The 27,760-nt window shown below is 42.6% G+C and overlaps 1 protein-coding gene across 3 annotated transcripts; it reads left to right on the top strand.

Annotated features, from left to right (window-relative positions):
• The first annotated feature begins 202 nt into the window (after window positions 1-202).
• usp1 (ubiquitin specific peptidase 1) lies at window positions 203-27,556 on the top strand. Of its 3 annotated transcripts, none has more exons than XM_060919958.1 (9): window positions 203-346; window positions 771-968; window positions 15,071-15,194; window positions 18,828-18,929; window positions 20,711-20,877; window positions 21,126-21,799; window positions 23,440-23,604; window positions 23,791-23,992; window positions 26,695-27,556. In XM_060919958.1, exons 2-9 carry the CDS (start codon window positions 793-795, stop codon window positions 27,443-27,445), a joined length of 2,361 nt encoding a protein of 786 aa, XP_060775941.1. In that variant the 5' UTR covers window positions 203-346; window positions 771-792; the 3' UTR covers window positions 27,446-27,556. The 3 variants fall into 3 exon arrangements, with proteins under 3 accessions (XP_060775941.1, XP_060775940.1, XP_060775942.1); XM_060919957.1 differs by having other exon boundaries at window positions 23,437-23,604; XM_060919959.1 differs by lacking the exon at window positions 203-346 and having other exon boundaries at window positions 878-1,131; window positions 23,437-23,604.
• Window positions 27,557-27,760: the final 204 nt, after the last annotated feature.

The raw sequence follows: 27,760 nt of genomic DNA, 5'->3' as shown, positions 1-27,760 counted from the left end.
GCCGAAAGACGGCACTTCGCTGTGCTGCCTTGGAAAAAAGCGCCAAGTTCTCCAGCTCGCTCAGTTCACCCGAGCGTTTTCATTCCCTACCCGTATTCTGATAAATCCCACCCCTGCACTATGATTGGATAATAATCCACAACTCCACCAGATGGCTGACTTGCAAAGATAATCATAGGCCAATCACAAGGCAGGAGGCGTGTCTTGTCGGAAAACGAGTGTGGGAGATGATATCGCGCCATCGAAGTTGTTCTTAAGGTGTCTGTGAAACTGTCCTGGAAATTAGATAGGCGTTAGTAGGAGTGGATTTTACGCATGAAGATGTAACCCAAGTGGTGTGTAAGAGGTTTGTGTTTAACACTTTTCCTGTCTCTGAGGTAGCTGGAGTGAAAGAGCAGCTTGAATTCAGTCGGGGTTTTCGGTTAATGCTAGCCGCGTTGTGGCTGAAATACAAATCGCGTGCTCTGTCCTAGATTAGTGCGATACTTAGGGAAGAAAAGCAACGGCTCGTGCACCTTATATAGTGCACTAAGGGGATATTTGAGACGGAGCCTCAAAATAGTGTTGATACGTGTGAATAGTTTACCTTCATAATTCCTGTAACTTTTTGTATTTAGTATAACACGTAAGTGCTTTTTTTTACGACTGTTTGTTAATAATCCAGTTCAGAGTGTTATTAGTGTTCTGGTGGACTGTAGTATTAGGTTCATATGATTTTTTTTTTTTTAATATATGGAGTTGTTTTCAGGATAAGTGTGTGTCTGTGTTAGTGTTGATTGTAGGCGCAGTAAAATGCCAGGTGTGCAGCAGCAGCAGAGTGATGGAGCTGCAGTGGGTGTGGGGAGTCCACTGAGGAAAAAGCGCCTGTCTCTAAAGTTCCTGCAGAGGAAAGAAACCAAGCGCGCCCTCGACTTCACAGAGCCTCAGGCTGAGGAAGTCAACACTGCAGTACCAGCAGCGACCACAAGGTGGGAGGATTCATACCCCTGCTGTCAGCCTGGGGGACCCTGCCTTAAAGTGCATATTCTACACCAGGGGTTCCCAAACTTTTCCATGCCAAGGCCCCCCAAACAGCATTAGCTTCTGGCCGGGGACCCCCTTTGCAAACCCACAGACAATGCTCCAAAATATGTAAAGAAACAACTTTTAGAATGTTTTCTCTTACTTTTATTCAATAATTGTTACATTTGTTTAGCATAAGAACATTATAGAGTGCTCCGAGATGATGCTAAAAATAGTAACACTGCGGTCTGCGCGGCCATCTTGGAAGTCACTCGCTCCAGAGCGCTCATACGCTACGTTCACACTGCAAGGCTTAATGCTCAATTCCGATTTTTTTTGTGAGGTCGTTCACATTAACAAATATATGCGACTTGTATGTGATCCTCAGTATGAACGAAAAGCGACCTAAAAGTGTTCAGGGATGTGATTTTTTTCCGCGAATTCGCGGAATTCCGCTTTTTTTCACCTCAAAACTTGAAGAAATTTTTTTTTCCGATTTTTCCCTCATCCACATTCGTATCCTATTCGTTCCGACTTTGTTTGAAAGATGGCAGCCTCGGATTTGCATCTTTACGCCTCGATCACAGAGGCTGCCATCTTTCAACTCTTTGTTTGAAGCGAGCTTACGTACAGCTATCTAACAAGCGCGTTCATTGGTTGTTACAGAGCGATGAGCCAATCACGTACCTCGTTTCATCTCAATGACATAATTGCGTAATTACGTCAATGAGATGAAACGAGGTACGTGATTGGCTCATCGCTCTGTAACAACCAATGAACGCGCTTGTTAGATAGCTGTACGTAAGCTCGCTTCAAACAAAGAGTTGAAAGATGGCAGCCTCCGTGATCGAGGCGTAAAGATGCAAATCGAGTTAAAGAAATCAACAGAATAGTGAAAAAAAAAAAAGTTCCGCTGGGAATGGTTGGAGAAAAACCGCGGCTCGCCTCGGGGCGAATTACGTCACAAGGCGCGGGGCTAGCGGGCCCTGCTCGCACTGGTTCTTTGGGGGGTGTGAGTGAGAGTGTGTGTGTGTGTGAGCGAGCGAGCGTGCGTGTGTGTGTGTGAGAGAGTGTGTCAGAGTTGCATGTTGACCATTAAATTGGCTTGAATTTGTTAATCATGACAAGTTTTTTTCTTGTGTGTTTGCTTGCCATTTTAGTACAGTTTTTAAGTCAGAAAACCCCAGAACCCAGGAGCTTCGGGGGGCTTCCTCCCTTGTCCCCCCACCAGGCCGCTGCCCTGGACCAGCTGGGGGCCTGTGGCCCCCAGCCCCCCGGCTAAAATTTTCAGATAATTTCACCAGCCCCAAATCACATCCCTGAGTGTTCCGCATGCGCATTGCAGGATACGACGACGTCACACGCAGTGAGCATGGCCAGTGTTTACGGAAGTAAAACCGCCCGGTTGCGGTATGACCCATCCAATCTAGCTTGAATAGCTGTTTCCCCCCAAATGGAAATCGGCTCCCTAACCTCTGCGTCCTTCCATTGAGAAGATTCAGAACCTTCACAGCCCGAAGCGTCCCTCGCATTGATGTCATGCGCAGGGGCGCAGATACGTTTTTTGAACTGGGGGGGACAAAGCTGCCAGCAAACCAACCCCGATATGCCGGTCAAACTTGTTGTGGGTTACCATAGAAACCAAGCTCGAGCTCGCAACCTGTGCAGTCTGCGCAGCTCAACCAACCGAATATCAGTCTTTATTTTGTTTTACGTGAGTTGTTGCAACTATGTATACACTGCCGTGCACCTCAATAAACCGAATGGTAATTAGTCTTTTGATTTTTCCGTGAGGTTTGCCTTATGCAAAGTGGGGGGACCGAACGAAGTGAATTTAAATCTGGGTGGGACGAATCCCACCCGTCCCACCCTCTATCTGCGCCCGTGATTATGCGCCATGTTGTTGTAACTTTTTTTGAGAGACCCGCCGCCTACTTCAGCACAGAATAGTGACGTTTGTGGCTTGTTGATGACGTGTAAGTCGGATGAATGCGACCTGGCGGTTCAGACTGAAGTCGCATACGAAAAGAGCGGATAGGAATCGGAATTAGGACCACATATCCAAATGGCCTGGGTCGGATTTGAAAAAATCGGATCTGTGTCGTTCATATTGTCAATAAAAGATCGGATACAGGTCACATATGGGCGAAAAGATCGGATTTGAGTCACTTCAGCCTGCAGTGTGAACGTAGCCATAGAGTACACGTCATAGAGTACACATTCACCGATTCGTTTCCGCGTTAGAGGGCTTAAGGCCAATTTATGCTGACAACCCAGTCCTTGCAGATGGTGTCGTAGACAGCGTCTGCGTAGCCCCCCCCCACCTTCGCAGACGCTCTGCGTGCACCTCCCAAAAATTGTGACCACCACAGAAGCCTCACAGACAGCGTCGCAGACAAGAGGGCTCTGATTGGTCCACTCTACATCCGCTGTACACGCACTTCCGCTTCCCTACTTTCCCAGTTTTTGTTTTCACGACCGCCATTTTTAAAAACACGAGCGAAGATGGAGCAGCACGAAGAGCGGTTGATTGAGGAAGTACGTACATCTATACGACTCCAGTTCTAGCCATTATAAGTAACCGGAGGATAAACACTCCACTAACCACACCCACCAACTACTCCTAGCGATTGCGCGACTTCGCGCCCCCTTGCGTTGTGGCGGTGAATAACATCGCGCACGCCTATCACTCCCCGCTCAACGATAAATTACAACTGTCTGCGAAAAGCTATCTGCGAAAGCCTTGTTGCAAGAGCAGGCAGAGGCCCTTAGTGAGAAGGAATGGAAAGCTGACCCCAGCTTGTTGCCGCATGTGACATACATCGATCTTGTGAACTATCTAGTGTTTCACCCAAGTCCATTTTGTGAACTAAAGGATTTCCAGAACTACAAGAGTATGGAAGCCAAAATCTAAATAATGTTTGAAAAACTATTATAATTATCAATTATTTTAGTCAGTGAATAAAATGTAGTCCTAGTATGTAACTTGTACTAACAGCATGTGTACATAAACATTACTAGGCCTAGATCTTAAATGCCATTTGATGCGACAATGCACTGCAGTAGACATAAGCTACCTAATGTGACAAATATATCCATTAATCATTGCTGAAAGTACATAGAAAAAAAGAGTTTGTATCACATTTATTTTAGTAACTATGAAATTCAAGACAATTTAACCTACCTGTCACAAAGTGATCAGAACAAATCCGGATACAGTCTAGTTGTCCTAAATTTGATCGGTTAATGGCAGCCAGCCACTGTCGTCTCCTCCGCTCGCTTTTCTCCTGTGCTGCAATTCCCTGGTTAGTCACGACTTTAGGGAGTCTGTGGAAGCTTTTGCCACCCTTTTCCCCCCGGCTACTACAGCCAACAATGACACACGTATTTGGCATTGTCACCCCTTTTTGCTTCGCTGAACAATAATGCACTGACACAGCAACCTTTGACTTCCAATATGGCCGCCGCTGGGTTCGCACTGACCTCGAAGCACTCTATTAACGAACATGTTTTCAACACAAATATTTTCGCGCTGAACAATAAACTGTATAACCTCCTGTAGTACCTGATTCAACTCGTTATCCATCCTTTTTGCGACCAGTGCCTCGCGATGGAGCACGCAGTGTGTGGCCACTACATGCGGGGCCTTCTGCTTAATGAGCGCGGTCACTCCACTGATCTTCCCACTCATTGCCGCGGCTCCGTCCGAACACACCCCCACACAACGGGTCCAGTCCAATCCATTAGACTCTGTGTAATAGTCTAAAATTTGAAAAATGTCTTTCCCAGTAGTTCTTCTTTTAAGTGTTTTACAAAATAGTATTTCCTCCACAAATCTTTCCTGTGAAATAAATCTGATGTACACAAGCAGTTGGGCCTCATTGGATAAATCTGTGCTCTCATCCAGCTGAAGTGCAACGTATTCGCTGGCTCTCACCTGCTCCAACAGCTGAGCAGATACGTCTTGAGCCATGTCACCAATCCGTCGGCTCACGGTGTTATCAGAGAGTGGGACAGCATCGATTTTTTTTTTGGTTTTTGGTTTTTGGCAGCATCCTCACCAAGCAATTCTCAGACAGTGTCTTTGGTGGCTGGTAAAATCAAATCTTCCTCAATTGAGTGAGGTTTTTTAGCACGAGCAGTGTGGTACGAGGCTAAAAATGATGCCTTCAGGGCCCGCTCGGGGACAGTAGCTTGCTGGGTGAATGCAGCAGGTTGCCTGACCAAATGCTCTTCTTTGCGTCTGAAGAAATCTACTGTTTTTTCGGCATCTGTCGGATGTTTTTGTACCAAGTGACGCTGAAGTTTCGAAGGTTTTAAGCACTCGTTTGACAGGGTCTCCAGACAGAGGACGCATTTCGGGCAATCATGGCCATTTTTCTGTATGGCTGTAAAGCCATACTTAATGTATGCTGCCTCATATTTTCGGATTTCAGTTGGCCAGGACTTCTTAGTTTTTTTTTCGCAGCAGTGTCCTCCACAGCATGGCTGTTGTTTTGTTCCTTCGGTCTCTTCAAAAACCTGTCCATTTTGCGCTAGCAATACTCTAGCTTAAGGAGCAAAGCAGCTTGATAAATGGCGCAAACCGCAACGTCACAGGCAATCGGAGAGATGAGCATGGCAAACAACGTTTCGATATGATGTATTATTAATAATTATATTTTATAATAATGATTAAAAAACTAATTACAATATATTTAATTATTTTTAAAATATATATTTTTTTCGCAATTTTTTTTGTCATCGTCCCTCCAACTTTGAGGCCCCCACTTTGAAAACCACTGTTCTAGACCAATTTAGTGGTGCTTTTTTTTTTTTAATGAAAGTATGTCCCTTTACACACTCATCCAGAAGGGTAATTTTGCACAAGGCCATCTGTCTACAGCAGAAAAAAATAAAATAAAAAAACACGTCTGGAAAAATCCCAAGGGAGTCTGGAGCCAGATTCGTGACGTCACCTGCGGAAGCGCCAGCAGGCTGCGCGAGCTTTGCGCGGTTTCAGTGCACAGCCTGTGTAGACCAAGCGCTCCCATTTCTCTCTCATTGTCTGGTCTTTTGGAAAACGATGAGTACTGATCCCATCAAGATTGGTGTTGCTACACCCTCCTACGATACATCTGTTAACCATTTTAATAAATTACGTGATAACGTTGAAGAAATTTGCAGAAAACCACCAGGTCGTTTTCTCATAAACAAACCAGCGCTGACGTAGGATTCAGAGGGAGGCGTCCCACACGCGACGTCACGAAAATCAGTGTTTGCCGGGAAATCCAGATGCCAAGTTTTTTCAGAGGCGGACCAATTCGCCTCAAATGGCTTGATTTCAACTGGATTTTTCTGGTATTGCGCAAGGTAAAAAAATTGCAGAGAATGCAGAATGTTACAGATATTTGACCAAAGTTTAACATAAAATAGGAGAATTACACTGATCTTGCTCCTGAATTTACCCGTGATATGCACTTAAGGTTGTTCAGTCTGTAGCAGCATAAAGTTACAGGATAATTCATATTCAAAACCCCAAATCTTTTACTTGGTTAAAAAAAAAAAGGTTTTTTTAAAATTCCTTCTAAAAAGAATGTGTGCATGTTCTGTTATTACTAAAATGAGGAGTGTGGCTGGGCGAGCAAATGCGACTGCAAGTCTAAAGAAACTGAATTTGTTGTCTTGTACTGTCAGAATCTAAAGTAAATAAGACCAGAAACAGATCCAGAAATCAGGTTCGCTCTTTTTCAGTGTTGGGTATAGCTCCTGTGCTAAATTTTCCACTGACTGCAAAAGAACAGGTGGGATTTGTTTTTTTTGTTTGTAGTTTGTTTTTCTTCCACGTTTGGTTACTTGCCAAGTCCTACCAATCAGCCAGCTCTCGTGTGCTATTAATCAGGAAGGGTGAAGGCAAACGTCTGTTTTCTATTGAGACACGTGAACCAGCGCTGACGTAGGATTCAGAAGGAGGCGTCCCGCACGCAACGTCATGAAAATCAAGGTTTCCCAGGAAATCCAAATGCCAAGTTTTTTCAGAGGCGGACCAATTCACCTCAAATGGCTTGATTTCAACTGGATTTTTCTGGTATTGCGCAAGGTAAAAAAAAATTGCGCAAAATGTGACAGATATTTGACCAAAGTTTAATATAAAATAGAATTACATTCATCTTGCTCCTGAATTTACCTGTGATATGCACTTTTAAGGTCCTAGGCAAAGGTTTTCAGTTTATGTGCATTTGAAACTTAAAAAAAAAAAAAAACCTCTGTAATTTTCTTCTGGTCCCAAGAAGTATTGTTAAGAAGTAATAATTAGAATAACTTGGCGCAGATCATGGCGAATTTCTGCTCGGTGATTTTCGTGACCACTCAGCACGTGACGTCATTCATGGCAAACAAATCGCTTGAGTTGAGTCCACTTCCGTTAATTTGCATTGCCGTTCGACTTGAGTGCAGACGTGCGTTTGGGAATTTCCAAAGAGAAACTGTGCCTTATTATTGTGCAGTGAACTGTAACAATGGGACCAGTTCAGGAAGAAGTTTTTACCTCTTTCCGAGAGAGTGGATTGCGCACGTGAAGCGAGAGGGTTGGCAGCCGGGTAAATACGCCACTCTGTGCTCCGATCACTTTCTGAAGAATCCCCATCTGTTGGAGAGTTTAGGTGTCAGTGTCAGACAGAGAAGGCTCAAACCTGACGCTGTTCCGACAAAATTTGAGCACAAAATCAAGCAGTCAAAGAAGAAACGGAGCAGCAACGCTCAAGCAAAAAGGAGAACGTTTTTACCTTGGCTTGCAATTGACAAGTCAAGAATCCTTAATGTCATCCTTAATGGCGAACACCTCCCATGAATACAGGCAAAAGGGTCGGTCGAGGCGCAAACAGTGCACCAAAGGCTAAGCGAGGACAAGAACGAGAAACAGGAACTCAAGACAACGGGTAGAAAGGCTCAGTAATGCGTACATGCATATAGTAATCCTTCACAGTCCTTAAATAGGTAAGCACGTAGTTCCTTAATTGAGCTCAGGTGCGCCTTGTTCAGTGCGCATGCTGGAGTCCACTCGGCACGCACGCAGCCCGAGGTGCACCTTCAGGTACACGAGCCACAGCGCAGGACTGACACTCCATCGCTGATGAAACTGGCACATCTCGAAATTAAACCAAATTGGAATGATATGGCGATCTGGCCGCTGTGTAGAGAGTTTTCAAAATGGCAGCGCTGACCCTTCACGTTTGAAGTCTCACACAAGTCTCGTGAAGATCGTGCGGATAAGCGGCGCCTGCCATGGACCAAACGAACTACGTTCAACATGGCTAAAAACCGAAAAGGCTGATAAGTGTAATATGCAAATATGAGTCACAATATAAAGTTAATAAAACCGAAAACGTAATTGAATAACGCATTGAGAAATAAAGCAAGTTTAAAAATGATTTCATTCCCCCCCCCCCTTTTTTTTAAACGGATGTAACACGATTTCCTGTCTAATCAATTTTAATGAAATTAGAAATTTATCATGAGAGAGGACCTTTTCTGTGATATTCTGAGTATCTTACCATCTATGATATCCGTGTAGATAGATTATTCATCCCAAAGGAAATTAAGGCATCCAGTAGCCAGCGCTCAAAACTAACGGTGTCCCGGGGACCATAAAAAATGTCATCGGGGCACAAAATGATCATATCTGGGACAATCCCGGGACAATGGAAAAAAATAGATCTAGAAAAAAAGTTCTACATTAATATTATTTACAAAGCCGTAACACATACGTAGACATTCACCTAATTTGTCAATTTTAATTTTAAAACGTTAACAGCGAAAAATACATAGTAGCTACACTTTCGATGCACCTGCATCCGTAGGCTACAGAGCAGCGCATTCTGTTCTAGAATCTTCGGCCGGTGTCCGCATTATATGGACTTGGAATGGAATTGCTACCGCACACGCTGCGCCGACTCTTGCCAGAACAAAAATGCTTAAGTGGTTGAAGCGGACCGACCGCGGGGAAGAAACTGAAAGCCCAGACATAACGTCTCCGGGACCTTCAGGATCCAAAGTGTCATCGCCTGGTCTGCAGGCAACGCTAGCAACTGAATGAACTGAATGAACACTGTTAGACACGTTATAAAATACAACAGGAATGATGTGGATGATATTGACGGAAGATACCGTTCAACAGAATAAGTGAGTTTTCTTGGTGTCTTTCTCGTTCAGAAAGTTTAGTCAGTCAGCAGCACAACTAGGCTCGGACCTGGCACTATGTTGATGTTGCTAATTTGCACCCACGTTTCAGCAGCGAAAGTTCATAAAATGGATAACGGAAAGTTAATAAAAATGGATAACGGTAATGGATAACGGAAAGTTCATAAAAATGGATAACGGTAATGGTGAAAATTATAAGTTGGCCTTATAAGTGCCAACAGATATTCAAGGTATAAGTAGATGAAATGAACATAAAAGGGGTCTTATTTTCAACTAAAGTGTACTGCAGATGTAGGGAGTTGAAACATTTTCTGAATGAGCTAGTTGGCCCCTTTAAATAAACGGGTATCTATTCATACAGTGAGATCGCCAAAGTTTAATAAACTGAAAATGCAATAACTGTAATTTTGAAGTAGATGATGTATAGGACGTGTCGCTTGTGTCTTGTGACTTATTGTAAAAATGATATAAAGGGTTCAAAATCGCATAGTTACAAATATAATAGTAACTTCATATGATAATATTAACCACTGGTTATTTCAGAGAGGAAAAAAATGGGGACACTATTGCTTCCATTCAGGACAATACAACACAGAATTCGGGACCACTGGGGGACACAAAGAAAAAAAAGTTAATTTCGAACCCTGCCAGTAGCTTATATGAGACATGCAAATGCAAAAAAAAAAAAAAAGACAATTGTGAGATGATCACAGATTCTGGGCAGTACGCATAGTGGAAGTGGTTCAGTAGGATGTTATGATGGAATAAAATGTAAACAGCAATAGAAATTAAAGGTAAACTGCCTTTCAGATTTTTCAAGTTTTTGTTTAGGGGCCCGAAAGCTATTGAATTTGAATCGCAGACTTCCAGGTTTTTTTTTTTTTAAAAATAGAACAATTAATGAATTTAGGGCCGCATGGCCTTAGATTCTCTGCTATTTTTTTCCTGCTTCACCATGACCCAATTCAAGATACGATGTCATGCATGACGTGGTGAACTTTCCCCGTTTGCGCAAGGCATTGTGGGATACAAATTTGAAACAGGAGAGAAAAATGGAGGATGTGAGCGTGTGACTGAAACATGAAAGACCGACTACAGTAACGGAAAGCGAGAAGAAAAGAGGTTATGTTGCGAAGGAAAGGAAACGCAGGACCGAACTAATAAATATCGGTGGTCAGTGAGCACCTCGGTGCGATCAGCTGTTTGTTTAGTGACAGGGATGTAACTGTCAGTGCACGGTCAAAGGTAAACCTGCACACATGGACTTCCTCTGTCTGCGTGAAGCGAGTGATTTTCATGCATATTATTATTTGCTTGGGAATCCCCTCAAATTAAGTCACTTTCCAGCCACAGAATAGTCTGATATCTTGAGATATTACAGAAATAAACCTCTATCGCAATGACCAAATTTCAGAGGGAACTAAATTTCACCGATTTTATGAAATCGAAAGGCTGTCTTGCTTTAACTATACAAATCCTTTAATACTCAAACACTAGAATTAAAAGGTTTAAAAAAGGGTTGTGCATAGGGGCTAATATAGCCGGTAAAAGGGGGGGGGAAGTCTGGGTGTAGGATAGCATGAGAGTGATGGATGTGGGGGAAGCCATGGCTTAAAGGTTAGAGAAGCAGCTTTGGGACCAAAAAGTTACCAGTTCGATTCCCTCGACCAGCAGGAATGGCTGAAGTGCCCTTGAGCAAGGCACCTAATCCCTAACTGCTCCGGGTATGTTGTGCATTGCTCTGGATAACAGCGTCTGTGAAATCCCTGTAATGTGATATTTTATAAATCGTAATTCAAGATTTTGTCACCTTGTCTTAAGAAATGCAATGTGAGTGTATTGATCTTCCAGTTCATATTACAAGCCACAGGAACTATAAGGACAAGTGTGTCCTTGGTTCTGTCTCAGTCTTCTTGTAGTTGCCTGACTGCTGTAGGTTTGTTAGCTAGCTCAGAAGACAGCAGTTTCCACCCAACCATTCACATCTATGGAGTAGCCAGTTAACCTAACCGCATGTCTTTGGACTGTGGGAGGAAACTCGCGCAGACACAGGGAGAACATGCAAACTCCATACAGAAAGGCCTCCATCGGCCGTCAGGTTTGAACCTGGAACCTTCTCGCTGTGAGGCGACAGCGCTAACCACTGCACCACCATGCCACCCGACATGTCTTAGTGATGAACGGTGATCTTTTCCAGACTTATTCAGTCAAAAATACATCCATAAGCAAAGATTGTAGCACCTGGAAAGGGGAAGTGACCAGTTTAGACGCTTGTAGACTATTTTAGGAAACATGCATGTGCAGTCATTGGTGTTATAAAAGTATGTTATTCACAAACACATTAAACTATAACAAAAAGAACACACAGATAATTTGTGGTGATCGAGTGATTTGTTAATGACGTGGATTCAGATGACAAAATTCGATCCAGTTCGCATTTTCCAGTGCCGGTCCGTAGGACACTGAATTTTGTAGAGCAAAAAAAAAAAACCCTTCACTCACATGGATAGCATTTTACTGTACTGTCTGTTATAGACTTCAGCTAAGACATTATTGGGATCGTGTCAAAGACTGCTGAAATCACGCAGTGTCAGAGGCTTTAATCTGTCCAGCTCTCTCATCTGTACACTCTGCTCAGACTATCCTGATAACGTCACCGTCATCACGCAGGCCGCTAATTAGCCAATTCCAGGGGCTTCAAAGTTTGGGAGAATAGCAGGGTACAAATAATTTACAGCAGGGTGCAAAATGGTAAAATGTCTGCCAGCGGCAGACATAATGCACGCAAAGCGTGCAGGGATCGATAGATAGATGGATGGATGGAAGTACGAATTTTTCATGGGGCGGGATGGTTTGGAACAGGCCATCTAAAATTGGGATAACATTTACCCGGGACAGGTATTTGAGGCGGGTCGTCTAGCTTAAGCTTGATTAGCATTGTTACGCACGCCAGTGTTTCCCACAGAAATTTTGGAGACTATGGGGGCAAGCCATGGGGGAGGCGCGGGGGTTATTTAAAATTGAGTGATATGTTAAATATTAAGTTATTACTGAAAAACTATTGATTAAAAAAACAGACACTGAGAAATGGTCCTATAAACAACTTTACCAATATAAAAGATTACCAGGACTACAGAAATGCAGAAAAATAGGATTTACTTATCCAAATGCTCCTGTTGGTTCAAAAGTTAAAGTGCATAGAACCTCACAGCACAACATGAAGTTACCTTCAAATATAATATAAATGCCTCAGCTTTCATGTAAGAAAAAAAAACCTATTAATACTAGTACTGTGTGCAGGCAGTCTCTCCTGAAGACTAAATTAAACAATAATTATAAACTAATAAAATAAATGGCTCAGGCTTCATAGAAGAAAAAACAACAATTTGAACAGAATCTCACAGTATGATGCTGAAGCTGCCTAAACAATGGAAAATAAAATACCATTTTGGCAAAAACGTTGGCATCCATTAATTTCTTGTATTAAGTAAAAAAATATGTTGCCAGATACTGCTGACGTTTTACAGCCCAAAATATGTACAAAACCCGCCAAAATGCACTTAAAACCGCCCAAATTGGGCGGGAAACCGCCCAATCTGGCAACACAGGTGGCAGTAATGGCTGCACTCATGTCGAGGATGTAAACATAATCTGGCAGCACAGGTGGCAGTAATGGCTGCACTCATGTTGAGGATGTAAACACAATCTGGCAACACAGGCGGCAGTAATGGCTGCACTCATGTCGAGGATGTAAACACAGTTGACGCGGCAACGGACATGCATGACATAGTGGATGTAATTTACGTTCACAACTTTTTTTTGCTGTCAGAAATATTTAATATTAAATTTTGTGACTCGACTGACAATAGCCAGCGGCATAACAAGCCATAGCCGGTGATTTGCCGCCAGTGACCGGCTACTTTTGAGACCGCTGCAATTCGAGTCTCTGCCGTAACTCTGCACAGTTGCATCATGTACCTGTGTCATGTTTCGGACATTTGAGGCCATTTTTTCTTCCCACTACTTCTGGGTTGGATTTCTCATTGATTGAACATGGATGAAAATAATGAGGACAGAAGCTCTGGTTTACCTTTCAGGAGTGAGCAGTGACTCCTTACGCTTGAGATTGTTGGAATTTTCTTCTGTTGAAATTGCTCCAGTGGTGTCCGTGTGTGACATCATCAGTGCAGCACATAACCACTGACTCCTCAGAGGAATCATGAAAATATAGTACTAACCAAGAAATTGGCACAAGAATCTGAACATGTCACAGTTACTCCTGTTTAAAACATTTAAAGGACAGAGTTTTACTTTAACTTTTTACATGCAGGAGTGTGTATATGGGCCCGTCTCAGAAACTGGTCTCTCTTTTGGGACATTATGGTCAAAAAATACATTTAATTTTACTCTTTTTTTTTTTTTTTTTTTGCATTTCCCTAACACTCAATGTTTCTTTTGACATGTTTAATAAGAATAAAGATAGCATCTTGCTTTATCTGGCACTGTGGGAAATTTTGATTACAATTCAAATGCTTTTGTAAAATTGATTTCCATATAAAATAACTCCATCATGAAGAATTAAAGCCCCTCCTTCACAGATGAGTGAAAATATTGAATAAATTTCCTCTTTTTGACTGCTTGGGTTAAAAATGCCAAGTTATGATGACTGAATTGATTATTCACTTAAATATGAATAATATGATACATTTTGGGTATTTGATATGGCGAAATAGGACACAATGGAAAAATCAAGAACACACCGGAAAGATGAGAATAACGGCGGTGGTAAAAGAACAGCGACTGTACCGGCTGAAAGTCACGTGGGTCTCTGCTGCGGCGCGCGAGCAACGGGACATCACTACCGCACCGGATGGGGCGGGGGCGGGGCAAAATGACTGGCCGTAGATTCTATCAAAAGTTCAATCTAAATTGCCCATGGTTGCAAAATATTGGCCAAAAATATGCAAACACTACAAAATATGAAAGTAAGATGAAAAAGAAACATTCTATTGCCTTATACTGCAAGACTAAAACAAAATAAAACTGTCAAAACTCACCTTTTCAGTGATAACGTCCGAACAGATCACCCGCGTAACAAAGACCGCAAATGGAAGCACGATCAACTTCTAACTGTTGGAGTGGAAAATTCCATTCTACACATGCAAATTGTTAGTGTGTCCTTCCCCGCACACAAATAACACGCTACGGTAAAAAATAGACCACAACTCATTTTATAGCTCAGAAATTCATACAAGACCAGCTACCATCGTAACATATTCTGTAAGAAACATATTCTATACCGAACTTTCAGCTTTCGTTTTAAAAAACAAAATTGCAGATTTATAACTAAATGTTTATATGGCGTAGTGATTTTAAGTTACTACTTTTGGTGAGGTAGTGACCTTGACCCTGAGGCTTTCCGTTTAGATCAAAACACACGATCGTATTGGTTTTGGGTTTGCGGAAAACGGAGTTACAACGGTGATCAAATATTCTGCATGATGTTTTATTACGGTTATGATTATTCTGTGAGTGCACCAATCCTGAGGTGTATAAAGTTACACCTTAAAATACAATTAGTGATAACTGTAGACTTTTCAGTGGACTACAACCTTTTTAAGGGAATGTGATGTAGTCAACCATTTATCATGTCCCAGATCAAGCCGCCATTTTTCCACAAATTTGCAGAATTTTTGCCAAGTTCTGAATATTCACATCAAAGATTGTTTTATCTGTATTTCTTTCATTTTATTTCAAATTAAAACCAACATCACCATTCAAAACCGTAGTTTACTGACAGTTTATTTAGTGGGGTACCCCCACAGTACCCAGTTTCGGAGACAGACCCATATATGTAGTTTGCAGAATTATAATGATTTTGTGTCTGTAGCTGTGATCAGGTTGTGCCAGCGCCTTGTCCCTCATCTCTTCCCTGTGGAAAACGAGAGAGCCTCGTACCTTTTGTTGGCCTTAACAATCTGGGAAACACCTGCTACCTTAACAGCATCCTTCAGGTAGGTGCCATTTTAAAATGCTGGGTTTGTCACTTAGGCTATTAAAAACGTTTTCAGATTCAAGCCACATTTGAACGAGTGAGGTTTTTTTCCTCTCGTCATTTGGTGCAAAGCAAATGACGTCATCTCAGAAATTTGCACATACCCATGACGTAAATCGGCACTCAGGCAGGACTGAACACAGTCCTTGTGGATGACCTTGCCTTAAATCAAGCACTTGTAGCACTGCATAAAACATGACACACATGGCTCTTGGTTGTTTCCATTACCGTACGTTCAGAACTAGTTGAACTTCCGAATATAATTGTGTTGGGTGTATAGTGTGTGCTATGTAAGTATTGTGTGATAACATCGTGTAATGAGTATGTACAGTAAACAGGAAGCCATTTAGTATTCACCGGTGATCCAGAGTTCTTCTAAAATATATATATATATATATATATATATATATATATATATATATATATATATATATATATATAAACAAATGGGGAGTAGAACTTTGTTTTTTTCCTTCCCCACCCCTCCCCTCTTTAGTGATTTCTGCCTACTGTGGTTTACATGACACAGTGGCACTTAAAGTGCATATTCTAGACCAGGGGTCATCAAACTATGGGCTGACTCCGGCCCGCCACCCCCCTTTGACCAGCCCCTCTGCCCCCCCACCACTTGAACCGGCCCTATGAGTCAGTCCCCAAAAGTGGTCATGGCCTTTTTTTTTTTTTTTTTTTAATTGCTTTTTGGCAAATAATAACATGTCTGCATCTTGTATTTTGTTGATTTTATCAATTAAAATTGATATTCAGTTATAAAATGAACTATTCATATTTTCCAAATTTTCGCCATATGCTCGCGATCAAGCAGTGACGGGCAGCGCACGCGCAGAGAACTGTCAGTGTTCAGGACAGCAAAATGGCTAGCGGTAAGCGAAAAGCTGACAGAGAGTGCAGAGTTTTTAAAGAACAGTGGACCACCGATTATTTTTTCGTTCAGTGTAAGGACCGTGCAGTTTATCTTGTATGTAAAGAAAGTGTGTCGGTTTTCAAAGAATATAATCTGCGTCGTCACTACGAAACCCGCCACAAAGAGTATGCTAGTTTGCGAGGGCAAACAAGAGAAGACAGGATTCGGAGGATGAAATGCGGACTGGCTGCACAACAGAATGTATTCCTTCGCCAAACCCAGATCAACCAGGCTGCTGTCCGAGCTAGCTATAAGGTAGCTCAGCTACTAGCTACCCATGGAAAGCCGTTTACTGATGGGGACTTTGTTAAAGTATGCATGCTTGCTGTGGCTGAGGAGGTGCGTCCCGACAAGAAGGATGCGCTCAACGCGGTGAGTCTCTCCGCACCTACTATGACCAGGCGAACCGAAGATTTAGGGGACAACGTGTATGACCAGCTGAATGAGAAAGCGTCAGAATTCGAGTTTTTTGCTTTGGCCATGGATGAGAACAATGACGTGCAGGACACAGCACAACTGCTGTGATCTATTGATCATATTATAATTTCACTGTCTCTTTTTTTAAATGTATTTATTTTATAGGCCTATTTATTTGACCTTTATTAAGTGCTGCACACAATTATTATTAATAATATCAACAGGCCTACCTACAATTTATAATTTTCCACTCACCTTTGCCAGTGTCAATCACCTCAACTAGGCAGATGTTTCTTACCTTGACAGCTTTGATGTTATTTTTATTAGAAAATAAATAAATGGAATATCTGTGGTATTTCAAATTAAAACAAAGTGTGAAGACTCGATTACTGCTTTTGCAAACCACTAGTAAAGATAGACAAATAATTATGTGCCAGGAATCAAGTGTTGGTATAGTAGTGTGGATATAGTAGAGTGGATATAGTAGTGTGGATATAGTAGAGTGGATATAGTAGTGGGGATGGCTGTGCCAGGCTAGTAATCTCTACTACACAATGAGGCCTGCTGGTGGTCATGTTTGTCTGGGTCATACAATTCTGTGCTATATAGCTGACCCCACCCCGGCCCCCCATCACAGTCAGGAACGACAATGTGGCCCCCAGAGAAAAAAAGTTTGGTGACCCCTGTTCTAGACCAATTTAGTGTTGTGTGTTTTTTTTTTTTTATATGAAAGTATGTCCCTTTACACACTCATCCAGAAGGGTAATTTTGCACAAGGCCATCTGTCTACAGCAGAAAAAAAAAAAAAAAAACACGCGTCTGGAAAAATCCCAAGGGAGTCTGGAGCCAGATTTGTGACGTCACCTGCGGAAGCGCCAGCAGGCTGCGAGAGCTTTGCACGGTTTCAGTGCACAGCCTGTGTAGACCAAGCGCTCCCATTTCTCTCTCATTGTCCGGTCTTTTGGGAAACGATGAGTACTAATCCCATCAAGATTGGTGTTGCTACACCCTCCTACAATACATCTGTTAACCATTTTAATAATTAAGCAATAACGTTGAAGAAATTTGCAGAAAACCACCAGGTCATTTTCTCATAAACAAACCTGTGCTGACGTAGGATTCAGAGGGAGGCGTCCCGCACGCGACGTCACGAAAATCAATGTTTGCCGGGAAATCCAAATGCCAAGTTTTTTCAGAGGCGGACCAATTCGCCTCAAATGGCTTGATTTCAACTGAATTTTTCTGGTATTGCGCAAGGTAAAAAAAATTGCAGAGAATGCAGAATGTGACAGATATTTGACCAAAGTTTAATATAAAATAGAATTACACTGATCTTGCTCCCGAATTTACCCATGATATGCACTTTAAAGGTTGTTCAGTCTGTAGCAGCATAGTTACGGGATAATTCATATTCAAAACCCCAAATCTTTTACTTGATAAAAAAAAAAAAAAATTCGAAGGTTTTATTTTTGTATTCCTTCTAAAAAGAACGTGTGCATGTTTTATTACTAAAATGAGGAGTGTGGCTGGGCGAGCAAATGCGACTGCAGTCTAAAGAAACTGAATTTGTTGTCTTGTACTGTCAGAATCTAAAGTAAATAAGACCAGAAACAGATCCAGAAATCAGGTTCGCTCTTTTTCAGAGTGTTGGGTATAGCTCCTGTGCTAAATTTTCCACTGACTGCAAAAGAACAGGTGGGGTTTGTTTTTTGTTTGTAGTTTGTTTTTCTTCCACGTTTGGTTACCTGCCAAGTCCTACCAATCAGCCAGCTCTCGTGTGCTATTAATCAGGAAGGGTGAAGGCAAACGTCTGTTTCTCTATTGAGACGCGTGAACCCAGCCAACACCATGTTATTCAGAACTGCTGAATAGGGCAGAACACATCACAGGGCAGAACACACTCGGAGGAGCGCGCTGTCTGCTGTCGCCTTCATGCATGAGCTCACAGGCGCTTATAATGGGTTGGTGTCGCTCTCGCGCAGCATTCAAAACTTTATAAAAACAAAAGCATTGTGGAAGTGCCACTCCTCATTCCGACATTATCTTCACACGATGTTTATGATGCCAGGGAAATGCCACTGTGGCGTACCCACAGTTTTTAGGTATAATTACATTGTTAACTGCTTAGTAGATGAGATCCTTAGTACAAGAAAAGTTTTGATTCACCATGGTGTAATAGTACTATTATTTATTCTTCCTGTTTATTGTCTTTTATAATCATGTCGTTACTAATGACTCGCTTTAACATTGCAGGTCCTGTATTATTGCCCTGGTTTTAAAGACGCTGTTAAGTCGTTGTATCAGTTGTCCAAGGTAAAGGACAAACAGAAAGAAGATGGCGCCAAAAGTGAAGAGGTTTGTTTGCGTTTCAGGATTTTAGTTACACATTCCTATTCATTCAAATTAAATGGAGTCCTGAGTCATCACGGAGACATGATTGACTGCCATGTTGGTGTGTGTGTAGCTGAACTTGTTCAGTAACCCACAGGATGATCCCTTTTGAGTCAGGTTCATCTCAAGGCAGCGTTGTAGTCAAGTCCGTGACTGATCTGAGTCGAGTCCGAGAACAAGACTCCACCCGCACCATTTGACGGTGGCTGTTGCTGCTTTTGTGAAAGCGTCTCTGCTACCGTGTTGGACTAATGTTACTGCTTGACCGCCCCATTTTCATTGAAAGGCTTCAGTTAAAAAGCTTGTTCATCGCTCAGCAAGCCCCGCCCACTATCAACAGGGCAAATAACATGAGAAAGGGTTAACACTAGCTAGTTCATCGCTCAGCAAGCCCCACTACCCGCAGAGCAATGAACATAGCGTGTCACTTCCTTCTCTGGGTGTCGTCTCGCCAAATGATGATTGAAGTTCGAGGTTGTCCCCATCATCTCCTCAATAGTTGTTCTACATATGGAACACAGAGCAGTGCTTTTTTTTTTTTTTCTCCTCCTCCCCCCACTCCCCGAGAAGTCTGTAGAAGCAAAGTGGACAATCCTAGGGGTGTTCGCTCCAGGCATTTTAGCACCATTAACGTTAGTTTGTTCCTGAACATGACGCATGAACAGGTGAATGTGCATTCTCTTGCACAAAATTAGTATCAACATTAATGCAGATATAAATATTTTATGCCAAATTATTATGGCCCGTTACAAAAAATAAAGAAAAAATTCTCCAATTTACCAGTCCGAATGCAGTTAATGTATGAGTCCAAGTCAAGTCATGAGCCCTTAGAGCACGAGTCGGACTCGAGTACTACAAACCTGTCTCAGGGAGTTTTTCCTTGCACCGTTTGCTCGTTATCTGCCCAAATCTACATCTGGGTTTCTGTGAAGCTGCTTTGTGACAATGTCTGCTGTTAAAGTGCTGTACAAATAAAACTGCATTGAACTGAAAATAGTTTAACTGGCATCAGTGTTAAAATAAAGCAGATGAATTTATTAATTCTGTGTTGATTGATCAGGGCTGTCATTGTTGATTTTATTTTGATAATTAGTTGACCTTTTCCATCGAGTTATAATTGTAGTTTATCATATGGTGTTTTAAAACCTGCTTGTACAGACATTTGTTAATGTTTTTGTGCGTGTGAGCAATACAATACTAAAAGTGTGAACAATAAAAATTTTCCCTCATCACATGCAGAACTTTTCCATCTGTTATAGACACGCTCGTGCTCCAAAACTGCTTCCTGAAAGTGTAGTTCGTGAAAAACCTTAAAAGCAGCTTGTAGCGGAAATGGGTGGAAACATTCTGTAAAAACATTGGTTTAAACGCGTCCACTCTGTTAGTTTCTCAGACTGGTGTCATTTGCTGAATGTTTGATTTGAGTTTACATTTGGGGGATTTTTCTAATTGAGTACTCATGACAGCCCTGGTGTTGATCTCATAATACTGCTCAGTTAATGCGATGTACTGTACTTGGTATTTTATTTTAGGTGAATAAGGAAGTAGGCAATGTTATTTATTGTATTTTCTTTGACTTTACAGTTGATAAAAGTACAGAAAACTGTTTATAACTGACTTGTTTTCGTTATAGAGTAAAATAATCCTCTATTAGTGTAGTCAGGGTTGTGCAGTACTGTGAGACAGGCATTTTTTGTGGAACGTGACTGACTTGCTCTTACCTTTTTGTTCTCCTCCCTGGGCAGGGAGACTCATGTGAAGACTCGATGCCTGTTCATATGGAATTACTGCACAGCTTCCACAGTTTAATATGTTCAGTGGAGCAGCTGCAGTCCAGTTTCTTGTTCAACCCAGACAAATATAACGAAGGAGAGCTGGCCACACCCCCACGCCGAATACTCAATACGCTCAGGTACTACTGGAACATTTACAGTGCGGATTATTTATGCTTCATAGGCCTGGAAGATATGGCAATTATATCAGTATTATGATGTCATTACATCTTAGTAGACTGCTGTCAGCAGTGTCATGTTTTTAGAATTTGATGCGTGTCTAAGTAATGATATTGTACTTAATGGTCATATGACCCAAGTTACTCCTCATACCATTTGAAGATGACGTTATTGATCAACACTAATACAGCATTTTGTACACATGCAGACAGCTGAATCCTATGTATGAGGGCTATCTGCAGCATGATGCCCAGGAGGTACTGCAGTGTATCCTCGGATATATCCAGGAGGCCTGCGACACCATTAAGAAAGACCTTCGAACTACCCAAGATGAAAAACCAGGAGAAACTGAGCGCATCACAAGAGGTGGGACAACAGATGGGACATCACTTACCCAAGAGGAAGAGGAGAGCTCTGATGGACAGCTGAGTGGGAAAAGGAAGAGCGACACAGAAGTGGGCAATGCCAAGAAGAAGCCCAAGTCTCAGAGCAAACCTACGAAAAACGATGAGGAAATCGGACCTTTCACCCGGTCAAAGAGAAAGTCCTCTGGTGATGTGGCTGGAAATTCTGTCCGTGGCCAGAGGGATGTGGCAGAAAAGGAAGAGAAAGAGAGAGGAAGTAATACAGAAGAGGAGAAGAGTGAAGGAACCATAAAGGAGGCGAGTAAAAGGAAGAAGAGGGCAAGACTGAACTGGCTGAAACCTTCAGGGAAACAGCCCAGTATTTTCTCCAAATTCCGCAGCATGGGTCGAATCAGCTCTCATGTGGGAGACAAAGCAGAGAGCAAGGACCAGGACATGAGCAGCAGTGACCCTCAGGGCCAGGGGAAAGCCACTCCTGAAAGTACCATCCAAAATCAAACTGCAGCAAAGACAGAAGGTAATAACACGACAAACAGGCGCTTTTTTTTTTGAGGGGTTAAATACAATACCGCTCAAAAGTTTGGGGTCACTTTGAAATGTCCTTATTTTTGAAAGAAAATCACTGTTCTTTTCAATGAAGATCACTTTAAACTAATCAGAAATCCACTCTATACATTGCTAATGTGGTAAATGACTATTCTAGCTGCAAATGTCTGGTTTTTGGTGCAATATCTCCATAGGTGTATAGAGGCCCATTTCCAGCAACTATCACTCCAGTGTTCTAATGGTACAATGTGTTTGCTCATTGCCTCAGAAGGCTAATGGATGATTAGAAAACCCTTGTACAATCATGTTAGCACAGCTGAAAACAGTTGAGCTCTTTAGAGAAGCTATAAAACTGACCTTCCTTTGAGCAGATTGAGTTTCTGGAGCATCACATTTGTGGGGTCGATTAAATGCTCAAAATGGCCAGAAAAATGTCTCGGCTATATTTTCTATTCGTTTTACAACTTATGGTGGGAAATAAAAGTGTGACTTCTCATGGAAAACACAAAATTGTCTGGGTGACCCCAAACTTTTGAACGGTAGTGTACTAATCTCATCTTAAAATGATGATGCAATGGGCAACCAGGTGAGACACAGGGCAACTTTGGGTGGCACGGTGGTGTAGTGGTTAGCACGGTCGCCTCGCAGCAAGAAGGTTCTGGGTTTGAACCCAGTGACCGGCGAGGGCGTTTCTGTGTGGAGTTTGCATGTTCTCCGTGTCTGCGTGGGTTTCCTCCAGGTGCTCTGGTTTCCCCCATAGTCTAAAGACATGCAGGTTAGGTTAATATGGGACGGCCTTGGGCTGGGGTGCCCTTGAGCGAGGCATCTAACTCCCAACTGCTCCCCGGGCGCTGTTAGCATGGCTGCCCACTGCTCTGGGTATGTGTGTGATGAATAAAGTTGTGCTTTCTTTCTTTTTCTTCTAATTAGAGCAACAAACAATAGCAACTTTCAAAAAAAAAAAAAAACCATCACGTTTAACTTTATGCAAGAGAGCTATCTTGAGCCCTACACAGCTAGTGATAACTTTCAGCTATTTTCGCAAAAACCACCACTAGTTAGCTAAATCCCATTCAGTCTCTATGGAGCGGTGGTTAGCTAATGGCAATTTACACTTAGCTGGGGGGGAATCAATCAATGAATATGTTGGTTTTCTAAGCATTTGATTAATTTCTCTCATCACTTTGGGTTTACACGTAACTTACCAGCATAAAAAGATATGTTGTGTCTCTTTCTTTGCTCCACTGCCGGAGACGCCACCATCTTTGTTGAAAATTTCAGAAGCTCATCATGTGATTTGCTGCTAGCGCTCTGATTGGATGATTTTAAAAAGTTGTCTAAAACGATCAAAATCATTCGGGTAGAAATTATGTTGCCCAATCTCAATAGGAAAATGTCGACGCATAGTTGCCCTGTGTATCATGACCTTTCCAGGTAGCTGTTGCTGTGTGTTTTTATGTAATTTATTTCAAGGTGGCAGCTAATCTCTAATGGGTGTGGGCTTTTCCAAAACAATTTTGCATGCGATGATGAAAAGCTTATATTCCCTTCAAGAGCTTTATGGGTTTGTGTACTCATTTTTTACACCACACCTTTTCTGAACATAAGCAGAAGTCCAGGGCTTGGATATGTTGAAGCAGCTGTTCCAGGGTCAGCTGGTGCTGAGGACACGCTGCCTGGAGTGCGAGTGCTACACTGAGAGGAGAGAGGACTTCCAGGATATTAGTGTACCAGTGCAAGAGAATGAGACCAGCTGCTCAGAGGCCAGTTCAGAGAGTGAGTGTATTCAGATAAATAAATGAGAGATCAGTGAAGTGTTTGTCATAATTAGATCTTCTAGAACCCAGCGGTCAAGTGTGATCTTTATTATTCAACTGACGTAGCAGGGTGTTTGGATTATGGCTCCCCCCCTCGCAGCACAGTTTTATTCGACTCACTCGGTATCGTCTTTGCTTTTATCAGTTTCCCCAGATCCTAAGCCAGAACAGAAAACTCTGAAGTGGGCCATCTCTCAGTTTGCATCAGTGGAGCGGATTGTTGGCCAGGATAAATATTTCTGCGAGACGTGTCACCACTACACCGAGGCGGAGAGGAGTCTTCTCTTCGATAAGACCCCTGATGTTGTCACCATTCACCTCAAGTGTTTTGCAGCCAGTGGCTCCGAGTGAGTTTCTTAAATTGAGTCGTTATAATTTCACATTAAGTAAGCGTGTTCGTTTTTCCAGGCAATGACTAACCCCTGTGTCCGAAACCACTCATTATATACACTGGACTATATAATGAGTTCGCCATTTTGTAGTGCTGTCCAAATGTACAGGCAGAATTATTACACCCTATATAGTGCAATCATGGTATCCCACAATGCACCGTGAAAAGTAGTGTACAACCGATGGTCACTAACCAAGCAATATATATACACCATCATGCATTGCGGTTGTTCTGAAAGAAAAAGTGTGTTGGGGTGAACGGATGGAGGAAGAAACATTATAAACGGGCATTCAAGTACAATTAAAAATAGAAAATGGCAGATAAATTACAAGAATAAAAGTTACAGTGCAGAGTGAGGAATTAATCAAAAGCCTCATTGATTGAAAGGAACTGAAAGATGCAGCAGACACAAAGTACTTTATTTATTAATGTTGGAAATACAGTCAGTGTAATGTAAAATATCCCAGTTACGGACCTCTGGCGACTCGCTCGCTCGCAACAAACAAACATAGTAGCAATTTTTGTCAACATTCTTTTTTTTTATAAGATTATCAAAAATCTTATACATTTTTGCCAGCATTTCTCAGGAGAATAGCATTAATTTTACAGCATGGCTAGCGATAACGACAGTGTTCACAGCGAAAGCGAGTTTTACTAGCCTGGGCCCGCCCATCCTAAGCATGACGCAACACGAGGGCCTGTTGCGAGCTTAGTCTGGCCAGGCAAGCTATCTCCAGCTCTTCCAAGCTCCTGAAAAATCGGGAACCAATCAACTTTGAGCATCTCCAACGGCCCTGGGTAGAGGCGCGTTCAAGGCACTGACGTAGTAGAACTGCGACCGGAAGCCATAGATTGTTTACAGAATCTATGCCGGAAGCGCTTCATTCACGAATGCTGTATTGAAAGCATTCAACGGGAAGTTCTCATTGAAAACGGAGCAAAGAGCAGCCCTGGAGGTATTTATTGAAAGGAAGGACGTTTTCGCCTTGCTTCCGACCAGCTTCGGTAAGAGTTTAATAATAGGATGTCTATGGTTTAATCTACCAGTTAGCCCCGTCGCGTTGCATACGTCAGAGGAAAGAGTGATGTGATTGGTTTAAGCTTCGTCACAGCCTTTTCTGGCTTCGACCAGTAGCAAACTGAGGCATTTCAGGGAGGCGGGTCAACCACGGGCTCTGGGAAACGGTTGGGCTTAATATCTTAGCCAGACCAAATGCTCACAGAGCTTTGCAGTCGCGTTAGCCAGACTAGAGTTTTACTACCCTGAGGAAGAAGAAATAAAAGAAAACATTTCAGGAGAAAGCTAAAAACCTGTAAATGTTAAGGCTGAGCAAAAACATGGCTGAATGACTCAATTTTGTATAAATAGGGGACTACATAAGCGGCGAAATGTAGTTTTTTTTTTTCTTTTTTCTTTCCCCCCTGCCATAGAAGTGCACTTGTATACCAAGGAGGAAGCCGCATTACAGCCGTGAATGAGGATTCAAAATGGCGGCTCGGCTCGGTTTTCCCTTTCGGGTGCTCTCGTTTTCTGTTAGAATGTGGTAAAGAAAAAAATAAATTATGTACCGGCTTAAGGTGGGTCCGTATCGTGAAATACCGTGACCTCGGCCCAGAGGCCTCAGTCAGTATTTTCAAGACCTCGGTCACGATATTTCACGATACGGACCTCCCCGCTGGTAAATAAATGCACGTTATTTACCAGCTTAAGGTCAGTCCGTATGGTGAAATACCGTGACCTCGACCCAGAGGGCCTCGCTCAGTACTTTCAAGCCCTCGGTCACGATACGGACCTCCCAGCTGGGAGGTCCATATCATGAAATACCGTGACTGAGGCCTCAATATTTCACGATACGGACCGACCTTAAGCCGGTAAATACTAATTTTTTTCTTTACCACATTCTAACAAAATGAGAGCGCCCGAAAGGGAAACCATATTTAGAACAAACCTGCTACAAGCTCGTTTTCGGCTTTCTCCTGAAATATATTTTTATTTCATCTTCATCAGGATAATAAAGCTCGCATTCGCTGCGAACACTGTCGTTATCGCCATCCATGCTGTGAAATTAAATCTTGACAAAAAAATTGCTACTACATTTGTTGTGAACGAGCGAGTTGCCAAAGGTCTGTAACCGGGGTACGGACTGTAGGATTCCAGACCGGGGGGGTATTTATTATTTTGAAAACCCACAAGCCAACCAATCTGGCAGGTTTTAATTGTGTGACAGTAATGACGTCAATAACAGCGCGACAGAGTAATGTACGAAAGTGTTGGGTCTCTTCCCCCCCCCCCCAATCCCATTTTACCAATGAGCTCACTGTATAGTACTCTACATAAAATTGCCTAGACAGTGAGTAGGGAGTAGTGAAAGTGTGATTTTTTTTTTTTTGGACACAGCCTAAATATCTAGATAAGCTGGATTTGTTTTGAATGCGTTTATCCTATTAATTTATTCCACAAAGCTATTAAATTTTCTGTCGTGGCAGCTGTTTTAGGAAGATAATCAAATTTGGCATGGTAATGCATTATTGCCAGTCTGTTGCGGATTCATTTTCTATAACAGCACGTTTCATGTCTTATAACTGAAATGGCTAAATACCTCCTCTTTGTAGTGCCCTACGTCCAATAAAATTATTTACTTCCTGTTTTTTGGACAGGGTGGACCCATATGCTGGACTGTCAAAAGTGAACACGCCTCTCCTCACTCCCCTCAAACTTTCCTTGGACGAATGGAGCACACAACCCAACACTTCCCACCAGGAGCAACATTACAGGCTCTTCGCTGTGGTCATGCACAGTGGAGTGACCATCAGCAGCGGTCATTACACCACCTACATCCGCATGATGGACCTCCACCGCACCAAGCTCGAGCTCCAGTCTCCGGAAGAGAGTCCGCGAGAGAAAGACGGAGAGATGAAACCGCTGAAGGAAGAGGGTTCTCCACCTGACTATGATGACGGCGAGGTGTCCTTCAGCTTAAGCTCCAAAGTGAAGAACACGACTACTGGAACGAGTTTGACAAGCAAAGCCGGAGGAAAGCGGTCTACAGAAGGGGTCAGTCTACTGGGAGGCCAGAGAAGCATCTCAAGCTACGAGATCAGCACCAGCAAGCAGGCAGCTTCAGAGAAACCTGCTAATATGGCTGCTTATACCGGTTCTCCTGCACAGAACGGAGTGGTGAAGAAGGAAAGGGATGAACGAGATGGTGTGAAAGAAGAGAGTCAGGTGAGCTTGGACATGGCTTCACAGAACCTTCTGGACTATGAAGGGAAGTGGATGCTTTTTGATGACTCGGAAGTGAGGCTGTTCGAGGAAGAAGAGTTCGTACGTGCGTGTTCTCCTCGGACCTGTTCCGCCTCCACACCTTACCTCCTGTTCTACAAGAAAGTCTCAGGAGAAATGAACTGAATTGTCGTGGTTGCAGTAGAAACAAGGTTAAAGGAGTACGCCACCCCCAGGTGAAATTGAGTCAGTCCCTAGAGTTGGATGAGTGAGCCAAAGCGTTTTGTAGCCGACCCAGCCATTGTCCTGATCTGGAAACGGCCCGGTTAGCTTTAGCTTAGCGTAGTCGCTGTAATCCGGCGTGTCCAGCTAGCATGTCGTTGCAAAAGTGAATCAAATAACTCAAGATTTTTTATAATTATTTCTCATGACCTGTACACTCACATCGAGTACACATATCAATGCAAATTAACACGAAGGGATTTACTAGACCAATTTATA

This window comes from Neoarius graeffei, chromosome 4 (assembly GCF_027579695.1).
Source record: "Neoarius graeffei isolate fNeoGra1 chromosome 4, fNeoGra1.pri, whole genome shotgun sequence".
NCBI lineage: Eukaryota > Metazoa > Chordata > Actinopteri > Siluriformes > Ariidae > Neoarius > Neoarius graeffei.
The sequence above is the reverse complement of the archived record's forward strand: the minus strand, read 5'-3'. Positions and strand labels throughout refer to the sequence as shown.

Excerpts from the sequence above, each read along its gene's own strand:
- usp1 (XM_060919957.1), top strand. The coding sequence starts at position 793 with ATGCCAGGTGTGCAGCAGCAGCAGAGTGATGGAGCTGCAGTGGGTGTG. Across the intron at positions 15,195-18,827 it reads ACCTTAACAGCATCCTTCAG|GTCCTGTATTATTGCCCTGG; the intron begins GTAGGTGCCATT and ends TTAACATTGCAG. Across the intron at positions 21,800-23,436 it reads AACTGCAGCAAAGACAGAAG|CAGAAGTCCAGGGCTTGGAT; the intron begins GTAATAACACGA and ends TCTGAACATAAG.